This window comes from Colobus angolensis, unplaced genomic scaffold (genome assembly GCF_000951035.1).
Source record: "Colobus angolensis palliatus isolate OR3802 unplaced genomic scaffold, Cang.pa_1.0 Scaffold213, whole genome shotgun sequence".
NCBI classification, from domain to species: Eukaryota; Metazoa; Chordata; class Mammalia; order Primates; family Cercopithecidae; genus Colobus; species Colobus angolensis.
The window spans coordinates 3,893,241-3,907,725 of NW_012115300.1; the positions used below are offsets into that span (position 1 = coordinate 3,893,241).

Genomic DNA, 14,485 nt, shown 5'->3' on the forward strand with positions numbered 1-14,485 from the left:
CCAAACCTGGAATAATGTACAAATGACTAGATACAGGAAGGTCAAAGGTCAACAATTAGATTCCACTCAAATAAGAATTCCCCGATACATATTATAATCAAACTCTCAAAAGTCAAAGACAAAGAGAAGATCCTGAAAACAGAGAAAATAAGCAAATAATATACTAGGGAGCTCCAATATGCCTAACAGCAGATACTTTACAGGACAAGAATGAGTAGGACAGTATACTCAAAATGTTGGAAAAAAAATAAAAAATAAAATCATGTAAACCAAGAATATCATATCCAGGAAAGCTATGTTAAGAAATGAAGGAGAATAAGACTTTCTCAGACAAACAAAAGTTGAGGGAATTTATCACTTTCAGACCTACATACAAGAAGTGCTAAAGGGAGTTTTAAAATGGAAAGAAAAGGATGCTATCATGATTATTGCACTAATATTTAGTCATGGTGTGTTAAACCACTTATATCTTTACTAAGAAGACTGAAAGACAAACTATTAAAAAATAATAACTACAACAATTTCTTAAGCAATAGGCAATATAAATATAAATTGTGATGTCAAAAATTCAAAATGGTGGTAGAAAGGAATTAATGTGTATAGTTTTTGTTTGTTTTTGCAATCAAGTTATCATCTTTTTAAAATAACATCATTATAACTATAGGAAGGCTTTATAAACCTCATGGTAAACAGAAACAAAAAAAAACCCCTATAATAGGTACCCTAAAAAAATACTAGCAGAAAAAAATAAATGCAAAAGAAGGTAGTAAGAAAGGATAAAGGAAGAGAGGAGTCACACAATAACTAGTACACAAGTAATAAAATGGTTATTATTAATAATAACATTGAATGTGAACAGACTGAATTTTTCTATTGAAAGATACAAAATGGCTGAATAGCAAAATAGGACCTAACTATATACTTCCTACAAGAAACTCACTCCACTTATCAAGACTCACATAGATTGAAAATGAAGTAATGGAAAAAGATATTTTATGCCAATGCAGCCGTAAAAGGATAGGAGTAACTATACTTATATCAGATGAAACAGACTTTAAGGCAAAGACTATAAAAAGAGACCAAAAAGGTCATTATATAATGATAAAGGGATCAATTCAGTGAGAGGATATAACAGTAATAAATATATATGCATCTAACACTGGAGCACCCAGATTCATAAAACAAATATTACTAGAATTTATGTGAGAGATTAACTGCAATATAGTTGTAGAGGACTTCTCTCCACTTTGGCCATGGATAGATCATCCAGGCAAAAACTATAGAATCATTTCAATAGATACTGAAAAAACATTTGATACAATTCAACATCATTTATGATAAAAAAAAAAAAAAACAACTCTCAACAAATTGGGTATAGAAGAAACATACTTCAACACAGTAAAGCCCATATGTGATAAACTCACAGCTAACATCATACTGAGAGGGGAAAAATAGAAAGCTTTTACATTAAGATCTGTAACAAGAGAAATTGTCATAATAAGCTTTTTAGTTGGTATCTCTACTTGGAGTCTGGTTTTTTTTCAAAGGTGCTCTTTACACTGCTCTCAGAGTGATCTTTGACATGTAAATCTACCCAATAATTCCTCTGCCATTTCTCACCATTGACCACAGCATAAAGTCTCAGCTTATTATCATGGTACCCATGATCTTACATCATCCTGCCCCTTCCTTTTTTCTAGCATCATACTTTCTTTCCATGCAGAACACTAAACTCTTCACATCACTCCCAACTACCCTCTGTCCCAGACACACGTGTTCATTATTCAACAAATTATCCTATATTAGGTACTGACACTGTGACAGAAGAATTCTTCCCCTTATGGAGTTTACTTTCTAGTGGGAAGAGAGAAAATAAGTAGAATATTCAGTAAGTTAAAAGGTGTAATGATAAATGAGGAAATACACAACAGAAAAAATAGCTGGGAAATTTTAGTTAGGAGTGAAGATTACAGTATTAAATAGTTTTCATATAAAGTTTTATTGATGATGTGTTTTTTTGTTTGTTTGTTTGTTTTGTTTAACCACAGTTCAGCAGGGGAAGTACAGGCAAGATACATGGGTATGTTCAGGGCAAGAGAGTGCTAACAAATGGTCACAAAGGACACTAATATGGCTGGAAAGGAGTAAAGGAGAGGAATTGGTGGTGTTAAAAGTCAGATAGGAGAGCATGATACAGGATCTTGAAAGTCGTTGCAGGGTTTTGAAAATAGGCATGACATGCTGATTTACATTTTATAAGAGCATTGTGGCTGTGGTGTTGAGAAAAGACCGAAGGAAGACAAATGACTGAAGCAGGGAAATGAGTTAAAGAGGCTATTGAAAAACGGTACTGGCTGAGATAAGGATGTCAGTAATGGAGACTGTGAAAAGTTTTTGGATTCTGGATATATTTTAAAGATAGGGCAAACATAATTGGGTAACAGATTGAATGTGGGGTATGAGAGAAAGAAAGAAGTCAAGGAGGAGTCTAAACTATTTTTCTGAGTTGCTAGGAGGATGGGATGATTGTACACTGAGATAAAAAAGAATAGGAGAGGAATGGGAGATTAAACCCTGGCTTTTTTGTTGTTTTAGATACTTGGACATTCAAGTAAATATGCTTTATACATTCTGCACATGTGATTCGAGTTTAGAGGAAAAGTGTGGACTACACATACAAATTACTAAGCCATCAGCTTGGTATTTAAAGCCAATACATCTCATTGTAATTTCTTTCTCATATTCTGACTTAGTGTCTAACTCTTCACATTCCTGTAAATTTCTTTAGGGTTTTGTGTGTGTGTGTGTGTGTGTGTTTTACCTATCATTTCATTCTCTGCACCTGGAACAATAATGTCAATAAATGTTTGTCAAATAAAGGAAAGAATGGATAAAAGAATGGTAGAGGAAGGCTTTATAAAGTGTGTCAGTGAGTATCTTAATAGGCAATAGAGTAAACCATTTAAGATTTCTGAGCAGAAACTTTACTTGATTCACCTGTACCTTACAAAGATTATTTTCTAATAGTAACTGTGTAAAGGAAAAAATGGAGTACAAAAATGAAGTTTTCCACGGATGAATATCCAATACTTAAGGAGCAGTGAATTAGAGTTAGCATATACTACTGATAACAGATCATCTTTCCTGTAAGGGTGATGTGACTTCTTCTTTTGCTGAAGAAACCATCATTCAAATATGTGTTATTTATTCAAGTTAGACATATCTTTCTAGCCTTCTTACCATTAACTGCCCAAACACATTCTGCGCATTTGCCTCACTAAATTTTGGCTCCTGTTGTTCCTTCTAGATGAATGCTTTCCTCTCCATGACATCCACATCATAATGCCCGACTCACCTGTAAAGTTTCAGCTAGAATGTAACCTCTCCTCTTATTCCTAAGCAGGATTCTTTCTTCTCTGCTCCTACTACATTCACTTTAAACTACCATTTGATAGTTTTATTATATTATATATGGCTAGATTAAATTGTTACATTAGATATCAAACTCCTTTGTATCTTCAATATGACATTTAATTTTATTTATATATATATACACACACATACACATACTATATTCACATCTATATTCAAAGAAATGTATTATAGTTCTGGAACAAATTTAAATACCTAACAATTCACATATTTAGATATATGTGAATATACAGATGAATCTATACTTATTTACACATAATGACATCTAGTGCAAATCTGGGAAAGGGGTAAAAGAGACCTAAGATAATGTAAAAAAAAGAAATGAGAAGAAAATACAAGATACTATTAAACAAAAGTTAAGGTAGGTGAAAGGAATTGATATCTATTGATCACCTCTTTTAAATTAGGTATTATGTTGAGGCACTTGATAAACCTTGTGTCATTCAACCCTCTCTGAAGTAGACATAATCATCATATTTAAAATGAGGAAATTGAGGCATAGATGAAAGAAAACAGAAATTGGGAAGAGATTTTAAAGGAATTTGTGAAGAAAATTATTATCTTATGAATGGATGTAAAAATTTATTCAAAAAACATACAACTATTAATGGTTAAGTTGGGGAGTAATAGGAAATGAGTAAGAAGTATGATAATGGAAATTTGCATGACCAAAGTGGGCATTTCTTTAGACTTAAGCATAATAATCTCCAATTTGTGTAGCTCTTTTGCACATTGTTTTATTGAACCATATTTTCTGTAGAAAATCTAAAATTAAAATTATATATATTATCTAAATATTCAGCACAACTGAATGCTCAGTGTGCATGCTTTACTGCCCTCTGTTACATTTCTAAATTATGCCGAGCGAGATCTCAGATGTCGGCTTTGTTGGATGTATTAGCGAGGCAAATAAACCTTGAATGCGGATTTAAATTCCTTAAAGGTTCCAGCTGAAGCTATTCACCAGTCTTATAGTAAAGCCAAAAAATGAAGTGACTTTCTGTTGATTGATTGTTTAATATTCATTATTGTGATATACTGAGCTTGTTGCTATTGCATTGTTTTCTTCCCAAGGCGTTAGGTATTCTCATCCTTTATCATGTATTTTTCGGCTGGCGGAACAATTTTTTTTATTGTAAAATTTCACTCTATTTGCTTTAAATTAAAAATTGTTTTGATATAAAATGTTTTAAATCAAATACTGGGTAGATGTATTCAATTTTTTTTAGGTTTCTGGAAATGAGAAATTGATTATCTTTTAAAAAATGACAGCCTTCTAAACCCTAAGGTAGTTAAAATTAGAATAACACAATCATCCATCTGTTGTTAGCTCCCTCAGGATTTCAATCCATTATAAAATTTGCAAATCTGGAAAAATCAAATTAGTTTGACTGTTTATCCCTTTAAAGAAAGAGGAAAGAACAAACAGATAAACTTCTGCACATTTGCAGTTTGTAAATTCATGCAGGTATCTTTCCATATCTTAACAGACATTTCCTTTTTGTTGATTCAATTCCCTGGAACAAGTTGGGAATTTTTTTCTAGTGTAGTTGCTTTTTTGAAATGATAAATTAAATGGCCCTTTCAGGGTAATGTGTATTTTTATTTCATTTCTCTTCGTGATGCTAATCAAAAGTTAGGAAAAAATCAACATTTTTCTTGTTTCACTATTTAATTATTAAAATATAGTTTTAAATTTAATTAAATACCCTTAAACACCTTTTATACTTTCTTTGAAAAGCAAAGATGCTCTCTTCTATCTTATATTTATGAAACGTTTGTGAGTAAAGCACAGTGTGTGATAATTGCAAAGAGATATTTAATATGAACCTTTCCTCAGGAAGGAAAAATAGGGCATATACCTAAAATTAGGAATTAAACAAATTGCAGCATATAGTAAGGTAGAAAATAAAAGAAACTGACAGTTTTTCAACTGGCTACTTGCTTTCAGGCAATATGCTTTTTCATATGCTATTCGAATTTGGTAATTGTCAAGAGAGGTTTTATTTTCAGGGCCACAGGTGTCCAGTGGAAAATGACATCTGTGTCAAATTGGTGCCATCATGGAAAATAAGAGGAGGAAGCGTTAATAGAGAGCAGGAGTAGTACTTGTGCTGCCTCCTGGGTTATTAGAATGGAAAGAAACAAGAGAAGAGGGGAAAAGTCTTTCAGGCAGGGGTAATTGCATAATCAAGACATGGAAATGCTTTTTTTCCCAAATAACTCTGACTACATCAATTAGGAGGCTGAGACATGTACAGTAGACTGGTCACAAGGTACTGAATTCTGTGGTAGTAAGAATTGAATAAAATGCATGGATACAATTACATGTTGGAAAAGAAGCAACAGAACTTACAGACTGACTTTGGGAAAGAAAGCAAGGAGGAAGAAATGTAGTCCATTGATTTCTTTGGGTAGTAAGAGTTTTCTTACGTTAGGACGGAAAAGGGAGGGCATTAGGAGAGTAAGCAGCCGACCAGTAACTACCTCTCCATCCATGGGAGAAATTCTTTACTCTTCTGAAAGTTTATTTTTTTCCCCACACTATTAGGTGCCAGGCAGGATAGATTTAATTTCTTCTACTGCTGCTGTATGTGCTAGCTTTGCAAACCAAAAATAGAACAGAATGCATTACCACACTGAGTGGTCTCAGTTCATGTTACATAAATTTTGTCAACTCATTTTATGTTGAAACTATTGCATTTATAATTAAAAGTATTGGTTATTTTGAATAACTTAATTATTAACTCTAGCTTAGATTGAATTAAGCATTGTTAGTAAGTGGGTAAGAATAATGCTATACATGTCATTGGTTGATTGACTCTTCAACAACTTATTTCATTATGCTTTTCATAGTGACTTCAGGGAGTGGGAGCTCTCTCTTCTATGTGTTATTTGATTTTAATATACAGAAAATATTTTTAAGTCTATGTCTGTTTTCTTCTCCATCTTGCTTCTAGTTTGATATTTAAAGTATAATTTCTTTTGTTGCTGTTCTTTGGATGTTGGTTCATTCATTTACTCATTCATTCATTCATTCATTAAATATGTATTATGTATCCTACGCACTGTTTTTCCTACATCAATGAATTACTCATTACCAGCCATGCATATGGATCAAAATCCTCTGAAGACATCCATTTTTTAAATCATTTCGTTTTACTTATTCATTTTTCCCCATCAGTTTTGTTTTATTTTTGAGATTTCAATTCTTGCCTTATAAATTAATGTAGTCCAGAGTTTTATATAATAAAAGTTTCTTCCACCTAACTCTTGTCATCTGAGATGTATTTGGAATACAAAATTTGCTTGCTAAGTTATTGTATATCAATGATACACAGTGATTTATTGTATGTTGATATTGTATATCAAATATCATACAAATTTAAAATGGAAAACTCTTTTTTTTTTTTTTTTTGAGATGGACTCTCGCTCTGTCACGTAGGCTAGAGTTCAGCGGCATGATCTCAGCCCACTCACACCTCTGTCTCCCAGGTTCAAGCAATTCTGCTTCAACCTCCCCAATATCTGGGATTATGGGCATGTGCCACCATGCCTGGCTAATTTTTGTATTTTTAGTAGAGATGAGGTGTCACCATGTTGGTGAAGCTGGTCTTGAACTCCTGATCTCAGGTAATCCATCCCCCTCAGCCTCCCAGAGTGCTGGGATTACAAGCTTGTGCCACCATGCCTGGCCTGAAGCCCATTTTTAAATATATGCCCCTAACTCATTTTCTGATGTCTTTATTCCTGCTTTGGGAAAGTTTTTATTCCTTCCATATTTTTATCTGCATAGTTTTGCTCATTCAAAAGTTATTTACATCTCTTTCACATCAGTGATTTTTTAAAATGGATATTTGATGTTTGTTTTGGTATGCCAACACCTCCATATATTCTCATTTAAAAGCTCTTTTGAGAATTTGCTACACTACACTAAAGTGAAATTTGGATAATGTTGTATAACTGTCCAATTGTAACTATATCTAAGTTTAACTTTTATTCCTTTAAATGTAAATCTTAACTTTATCGTGTAAGAAATAAACTGTAGAGGTCTTTAAAAATACAAATGACTGCACATTCCCTCTGGCAATCTTATTTAGTAGTCTGGAGTCAAGTCTATTTATCTTTATTTTTAAAAAGTTCCTCAGAAGATGCACCGCCGTAGTTGAGAATCATTATCTGTTGAAATGTGTAGAGTTATTTTTTTACTCTGAAGATAACAGTGTCATAAAGTTTTAGGTAGGGTCTAGACCTTGGAAATTATTTGTACAACTCTAGAAAAGTGAAAGGACTCATTTCAGGCCTCACAACTAGAACACTATGTAAGAACTCTTTTCTTACACAGGGAAGAACGAAAACAACCTTCTCGTTATTTAACACATCGAATTCCTTTGGACAACTCCTCTCACCTTGCTCCGTAACTTTATTATTTTCTTCACTGATGTGTTAGGTCAGTGCTTCCTGATAGAATCCACTGTGGTCTGTGGAACACATCACGATGGGAACGCCCATTCTTAACACCTGTCTCCACCCACTGCGCACTCATCCTTTACCAATAAGATAGCTATCGATATCATACTTTCCAGAGGGAAAAAACATTAGTATCACTATAAGCATGCACATATATATATGTTAAGGTTCAACTTAAATGCCACTTCTTCCTAACTAGACATAATCTCTTCATCTTCTGAATTCATGTAACACTTTATCTGTATCATTCCTATTTCATATAGGACTTTAAAATACCTTTATCGGAGTTATCTATATACACATTTGAGCTCTGACACTACATGGAAAGTTTTTTAGGGAATGAGGTATGATTTATCTTTTATCCCTCAAAGCTTCTTGCATGGTGTTCCACACTTACTATATCAGAGATGATTTATTAAGGGGATGAATGAGCCTGGAAGTGAAATAGATTATATTGATAGTATGAGAAACACCAATGTGTAATGAAGTAAAAAAAACAACAACAACAACAAAAACCCTCATGATATTCTGAAAACCTAGGTTTTGGTCTTCTCTACCACTAGATAACTGTGTGATGAGTCTCTTAATTGTGTGTGCATGCATTGTGTGTTCAAGTGTTTGTGTGTATGAATGCATACTACAGTTTTCTCAGCCAGAAATTGAAAGTTCAGCTAGACCCTGAATGCTATTTGGTTGTGCCCTTGAGGGTTCACTCCTAGTTTGGTCTTCTGCTGTTCTCAAGAACTAATCCAGACTTTCAGCCTCTCCTGCAGTCCTCTGTACTATGCTATTTCTATTCTGAAATGGACTTTGCAGATAATATAAGCAAGCTAATCACTATATTATTTGTAAGAAATAAATGAAAAGTGATTCTTTATGAAATGTTGGGATATATTACAAGATAAGATATAACTAACCCCTTCTTCACTTTTGGTTAGATGATTACAACAACTACTTCACAAAGAAAACTTGGCTTGCAGGAAGAAATTCATTCATTCTACCCTCATATGTTATCATACATTAAAAGTAGAACGCTGATTACTTAAAGATTAGTGTCAGGAAGGAAATAACCATGTTTGTATATATTTGTAATTCAAAGTTTTATGTATATATTGCATGATGAAAGTAGTATTTCTAGATCACTTTTTGGGTCAATGCCTCTTTTTGTTCTGAGAGTCAAGTAAAATAGATTGTTTCAAAACTACCATTGTTTTGTATTTAATATGTTTTCCAACACTTTTTATGGGAAAAAGTTATTTGTAAAAAGTTTTCTGTTAATTCCTTGGAAAATGTAACTGACAGTTCCTAAAATAATGAATTCATCAGTGTTTTCAAAATTCACATTAAAATATGTAAAAATATTGCTTTCATCAATTTTCAATTAAACTGTGATTATTATGCAAACTTCTATACACTTTTATAACTCAGTTTTCTGTTGTGTTTAGCTACTGATGCAAATGTGAAGAATGAAAGCCTTTCATCTGTGCAGCAGCTTGGCATTAAAATGACTGTCAGGTATATTATAGGGAAATATCTCCCTTGTGCATTTCTAGAATTTGTTTTATCTGCCTCATATGTGCTCAGTAGTATTTAATTTAACAACCAACTATTTTGTATACTTTAAATGCAGAGTTTATCATTTGGAAAATGACTTTGTTTTTGAGGATATTGGCACATGATTAAATTACCTCTACAGGTAAATCAGTTACAGTTCATTGCTGTTCCAGAGGCCAATTACAGTGTGTTTAAGCTCTCATGACTATCAGGTTTTTTACAAAAATAACATTGTAAAAGTCAGCACATTGGTAGCACAGTCATACTATTTTCTAGAATATGATTAATTCCGTGGTGATGAGTACAAAAGTACCCGAAGGACAGATGCAGAAGTTAAAATTAAAAAACTTATTGCAGTTTGAGTTTTTAATGCTCAAGTTGTAATTTTGAAAAGAAATGGGTAAGCTAAACAGCGAACAGAGAGTTAAGGACTGAACCCTTGAAACTTCCCTTTCTTTCTTATTCAATGGGGATTTTAACATTCCCATTTTACTTATAGAGTCACCTTCAGAATCAAGTTTTAAAAAGATACATGTAAGACTTATTTAAAAAGCTGAGCATTTTTATAAATTCACAACATGATGAAAATGATATTATTTAATAATTTGAACTTACACGTCTGTATCACATTGGGCATGTGATTCTCTTAATTATGTTTTGTGATGCTGTGCCTGCTTTTTATACAAGTATTTTGTAATGCCCTATTGCTATTCTGAAATGGACTTCGTAGATAGTATAAGCAGGCTAGTCACCTATTTTTTAACTCAATATAATATCTTATTTGTAAGAAATAAACAGAAAGTTATTATGAAATGTTTGAATATATTACAGTATAAGATAAATAGCTGACATCCAAATGTAAAATCATTGTGACTCTGGCAGCTACAAATACAGACGAATTTTGATTTCGTTCCTCAAATACTACAGTGTTGCCATGAGCAAAGAGACTTTTTTTTTTTTTTTTTTTGAGACAGAATCTCGCTCTATCACCCAGGCTGGAGTGCAGTGGCACAATCTTGGCTCACTGCAACCTCTGCCTCCCGGGTTCAGGCGATTCTCCTGCCTCGGCCTGCTGAGTAGCTGGGATTACAGATGCATGCCACCGTGCCCAGCTAATTTTTGTAGTTTTAGTAGAGACGGGTTTTCACCTTGTTGGTCAGGCTGGTCTCAAACTCGTGACCTCGTGATCCACCCACCTTGACCTCCCAAAGTGCTGGGATTACAGATGTGAGCCACCACACCTGGCCCAAAGAAACTCTTTAAAAAGTGATGAGCAAATATTAGTAAGGTTTCAAAAGTACAGAAGTACAAAAGCACTACCTTTGCTTGATTTACACATAGTTGCATTGTATATATACTAAAAAATACAGAAGTTTCTTTTTTTAAGACAATTAGTTTCAGATAATTATAAACAACTTTTTCATCCATACCAGTAACAAATTGGACATTTGCAAGTTATTGTTCAGGACTGTCCCATGTCTAATCATCTGGCCCTTGCTCATTAAGTACCAGTAGTGCCCCCCGATCACTATGACAATGAAAAATAGTCCTACAAATTTCCAAAGTGGCCCCTGAGGGAAGTACCACCTCCCTTTAGGACCATTACTATATGAACTCTACAGGTACTTCTACACTCAACATTTTGTAAAAACTAACCTGTCAACATTCCATGTTTTAGATTCGGTTCAGGAAAAAATGCTTATATTGTACTTTCCATCTACAGGATATCATCCTTTTGTTCTCTCATTACTGTTTCATCTTCCTTTAAAGTTATTTATATTTACCAGATGAATACTGCTAATCCAAATATATCATAATAATCAGATACATATATTGAGAGCTAATCTTTCATAAGTGCTCTGTATAACATAGTTATGCTAAAAGAACTAATTTTAAAACATTCATTGCAAGACCTGATATTTTTTATGTTTTGTGGGCTTTTAATATAGGTATGGCAAATTCCTCAATCTCTTAAAAGATGGTGCAGAAAATGATCTTACCTTGGTTTTAAAGCATTGTGAGAGATTCCTGAAACAGCAGCAAACTTCCATAAAATCTTCTCTTCATATCCTTTTTGAGTAGATTCACAATAGTTTAATTTTTTTCACATATTTTTCATGATTCTTTGATGGTATACCTGGACACATTTATAGTAAAATAGTACATTGAGCTATATTAGTGATTTGTTATGATATATTCTTACAGTATTTTATTCTGTATTTTAAATATGAATTTTGTTAAACTGAGTTGTAATCATTATATTTAGTCTTATTCATTGAATCTTAAACTGAATAAAGTCATTAGAATATATTTTCAGACATATCTAAGAATATTTAAAAACTAGGTTTCATAAACTCAGAATAAGACTGTCTGCTTTTTTATTTAATATATTCGTTTTATTGTATTTATAGAATTTTAATATTTCGTCTTACAAAATATTGTGAAGTTTTCTTAACTTTGTTTTTCAGTCTGCCTGCAAGGGAATTATACTGGCCATGACTGGTTTGTATCTTCTCTGTTCATGATAATGTTGGGAGACAAAGAAAAAACTTTCCAATTTCTTCGTCAATTCTCCAGGCTTCTGACTTCTGCTTTCCTTTGGTTGCCAAGACTACATATTTCTGTAAGACTTCAATCTGTTTTTAAAGGAGGGTTTGAAATTTTAAGAGATATTATTCTTACATTCACTGGGGTGTTATTGTATTTGAAGGACTTTGTCATAAATTATGCTCATTTTTCTACTTGAATGTTTTTTGACTGATTCTCTTTGATTATGTAGATGTGACATTTTCTCAAATACTTGGTGTCTTACCTAATAACAACTGAGTGATTTATATTAGAAGCATTTTCATGAAGTAGAAACATAATAATGAAATAAAAATGATAGTTTTATCAGTTAAATTCACGTAAAAAGAGAACTATTGAATTGGTGTTTTGTATTGTTGCTTGGTTAGAAAGAATCTCTGGCTGATTATAGTATAAGAAAATCATTTATTAGGAAGATATTGTAACTATTTTCTATAGAATAAGAGAATCACTCATTTTATATATATTTTAGAAATCTATACTGAGTGTTTTTTAAAGTATTGTAATGTATTTTGAAAGATTTTACTAGTCTTATACAATCTCAGAGGTTACTTTAGAGGTAAGTATATCCCTCAATCAATTTATACTGTTTATGTTTATTTTATTTATTTATAGGCTGTTGTTAAGATTTCCAACTAGGGGAAACTGCCAAACATATCAGCTATGCTAATGTTTCTCAAACCTTTTCCATGACATGTTGTATTTGGACAGTGAAATCACATGGCAGTCAAGGATAAACTAAGGGGATTGACGAGTATCTATGTGGAGATGAAAATATTCATTAGGTGTTTTTTACAATATATATTTGTGATAAGGAAAATAAAATTAATTCATCATGGAATACATTAAATATTAAAATTTTATAATGTTATGCTTCAAGTAGCTATGTACAGTTACTTAAAAAGATCATCCAGTTCTTGGTCTTCACCATAATGATAAATTTTCCTCCCATGAACAGAGGGAAACAAATGGCAAAAAAAAGTATGCACTGGTTTTTCTCCAATCAATGAAACCATTTTCCTGCTGTTAACCAGAATTTGAGTAATTCTGTTCCTTTAAACTGTACTTGAAGATTTTTAAAAATCTAAAAGCCTTTTCACTCTTTCATTTTCAAATGTAATGTTGAAAATCTTTTGATAATGGGTATGGATTTTGTGTCCAATCATTCATTCTCCTGTCAAATATTTTAAAGTAATATCTACATTCCACTAGTCTTAACAGTTCTGCCTTTAGTGTTCAGATTATGACACTATCTAAACATCACCAGTGAATCATATTGAACCATAATTTTCTAAAGTTCTATTTATACTTTGAGCCTATAAAATAGTACATTATTTTTTTTCATAGCATCGATGATCTTGTGTTCTGATAGCATTTCTTTCTGTAAAGCTGAAAACAAGCAGGACTCTAGCAGCTTGAATTTTATTTGACTTACCATTTTGATAGCATCACTGAATATGGAATATGTGAATGGAAGGAAGTGACACATTACTGGCTCGGGGTTTTCAGAATGATCTCTTGATGTAAAGCCTTGACACCTTTCTACTGATGCAGCTATACTGTCAGTGAAGACTTAATGCAGTGCCTTCCATAACATCATTTTTCTTTTCAATTACAAATATATCAAGTTGAATGTTTTACTACTAGTAGTTTGTTTTGATGCTTCTTTGTAAAACAAATGACATGCTGTTAAGATTCCTCTGCAGTAATTCTGTCTAGAACTGTTAACTAAGTGCTGCTACTAATATCTTACATTTATACGACAGTATAAATGTTTCTGACTAACAAACTTTTGAATTGCTATTTCCCCTATGTCACTTGACTTGATAGTGCATTCAGTAAGTCTTAATGTATTATTTAAAAGTGATACCTTTTCTATTTCATTTGTTCCATTGTCTCAAACATTGTGGTGATGGTTTCTATGCAACTTGATAATATGAACAAATCTGCAACATGGTGACAGACACTTTGGCTTTAGCTGTTAATTAGTACAAACTTGTCTACCTTCTTTAGCTCAACCTCACATTATTGTAATCAACCTAAAAAGAAATCAGCCTATTTCCTCAATTCCACTTACCTCAACCTCATTACTCTGTCCTATTTTTTTAACATTTTTATAGCCTATATCAAGTCCTAATATTTATTTATTTATCTATACACTTAATGTAAGTTCTTTGAAAAGAGTTTTCTGTTTTGTTCATAGGTGTGTCCCAAACTATAGGCCCATAGTAATCACTCAATAAATGTGTGTTGAGTGTGTAAATTTTTATATATATATATATATATATATAATTTCAGCTTAGGCAATAGAGCAAGCGAGACTTCAAGGGTAACCATCCCCTGAAGCATTTAACATTTTTATAGCCTATATCAAGTCCTAATATTTATTTATTTATCTATACACTTAATGTAAGTTCTTTGAAAAGAGTTTTCTGTTTTGTTC

The 14,485-nt window shown here is 32.4% G+C and overlaps 1 protein-coding gene across 1 annotated transcript in view; it reads left to right on the plus strand.

Annotated features, from left to right (window-relative positions):
* The window catches only part of TBC1D32 (TBC1 domain family, member 32), a 226,783-nt gene that overhangs the window by 184,729 nt on the left and 27,569 nt on the right, over positions 1 to 14,485 (plus strand). Inside the window, exons 27-29 of the mRNA XM_011942960.1 lie at positions 9,348 to 9,417; positions 11,406 to 11,521; positions 11,925 to 12,079. Coding sequence (XP_011798350.1) covers positions 9,348 to 9,417; positions 11,406 to 11,521; positions 11,925 to 12,079 — 341 coding nt within the window. The remainder of the gene's footprint in view (positions 1 to 9,347; positions 9,418 to 11,405; positions 11,522 to 11,924; positions 12,080 to 14,485) is intronic.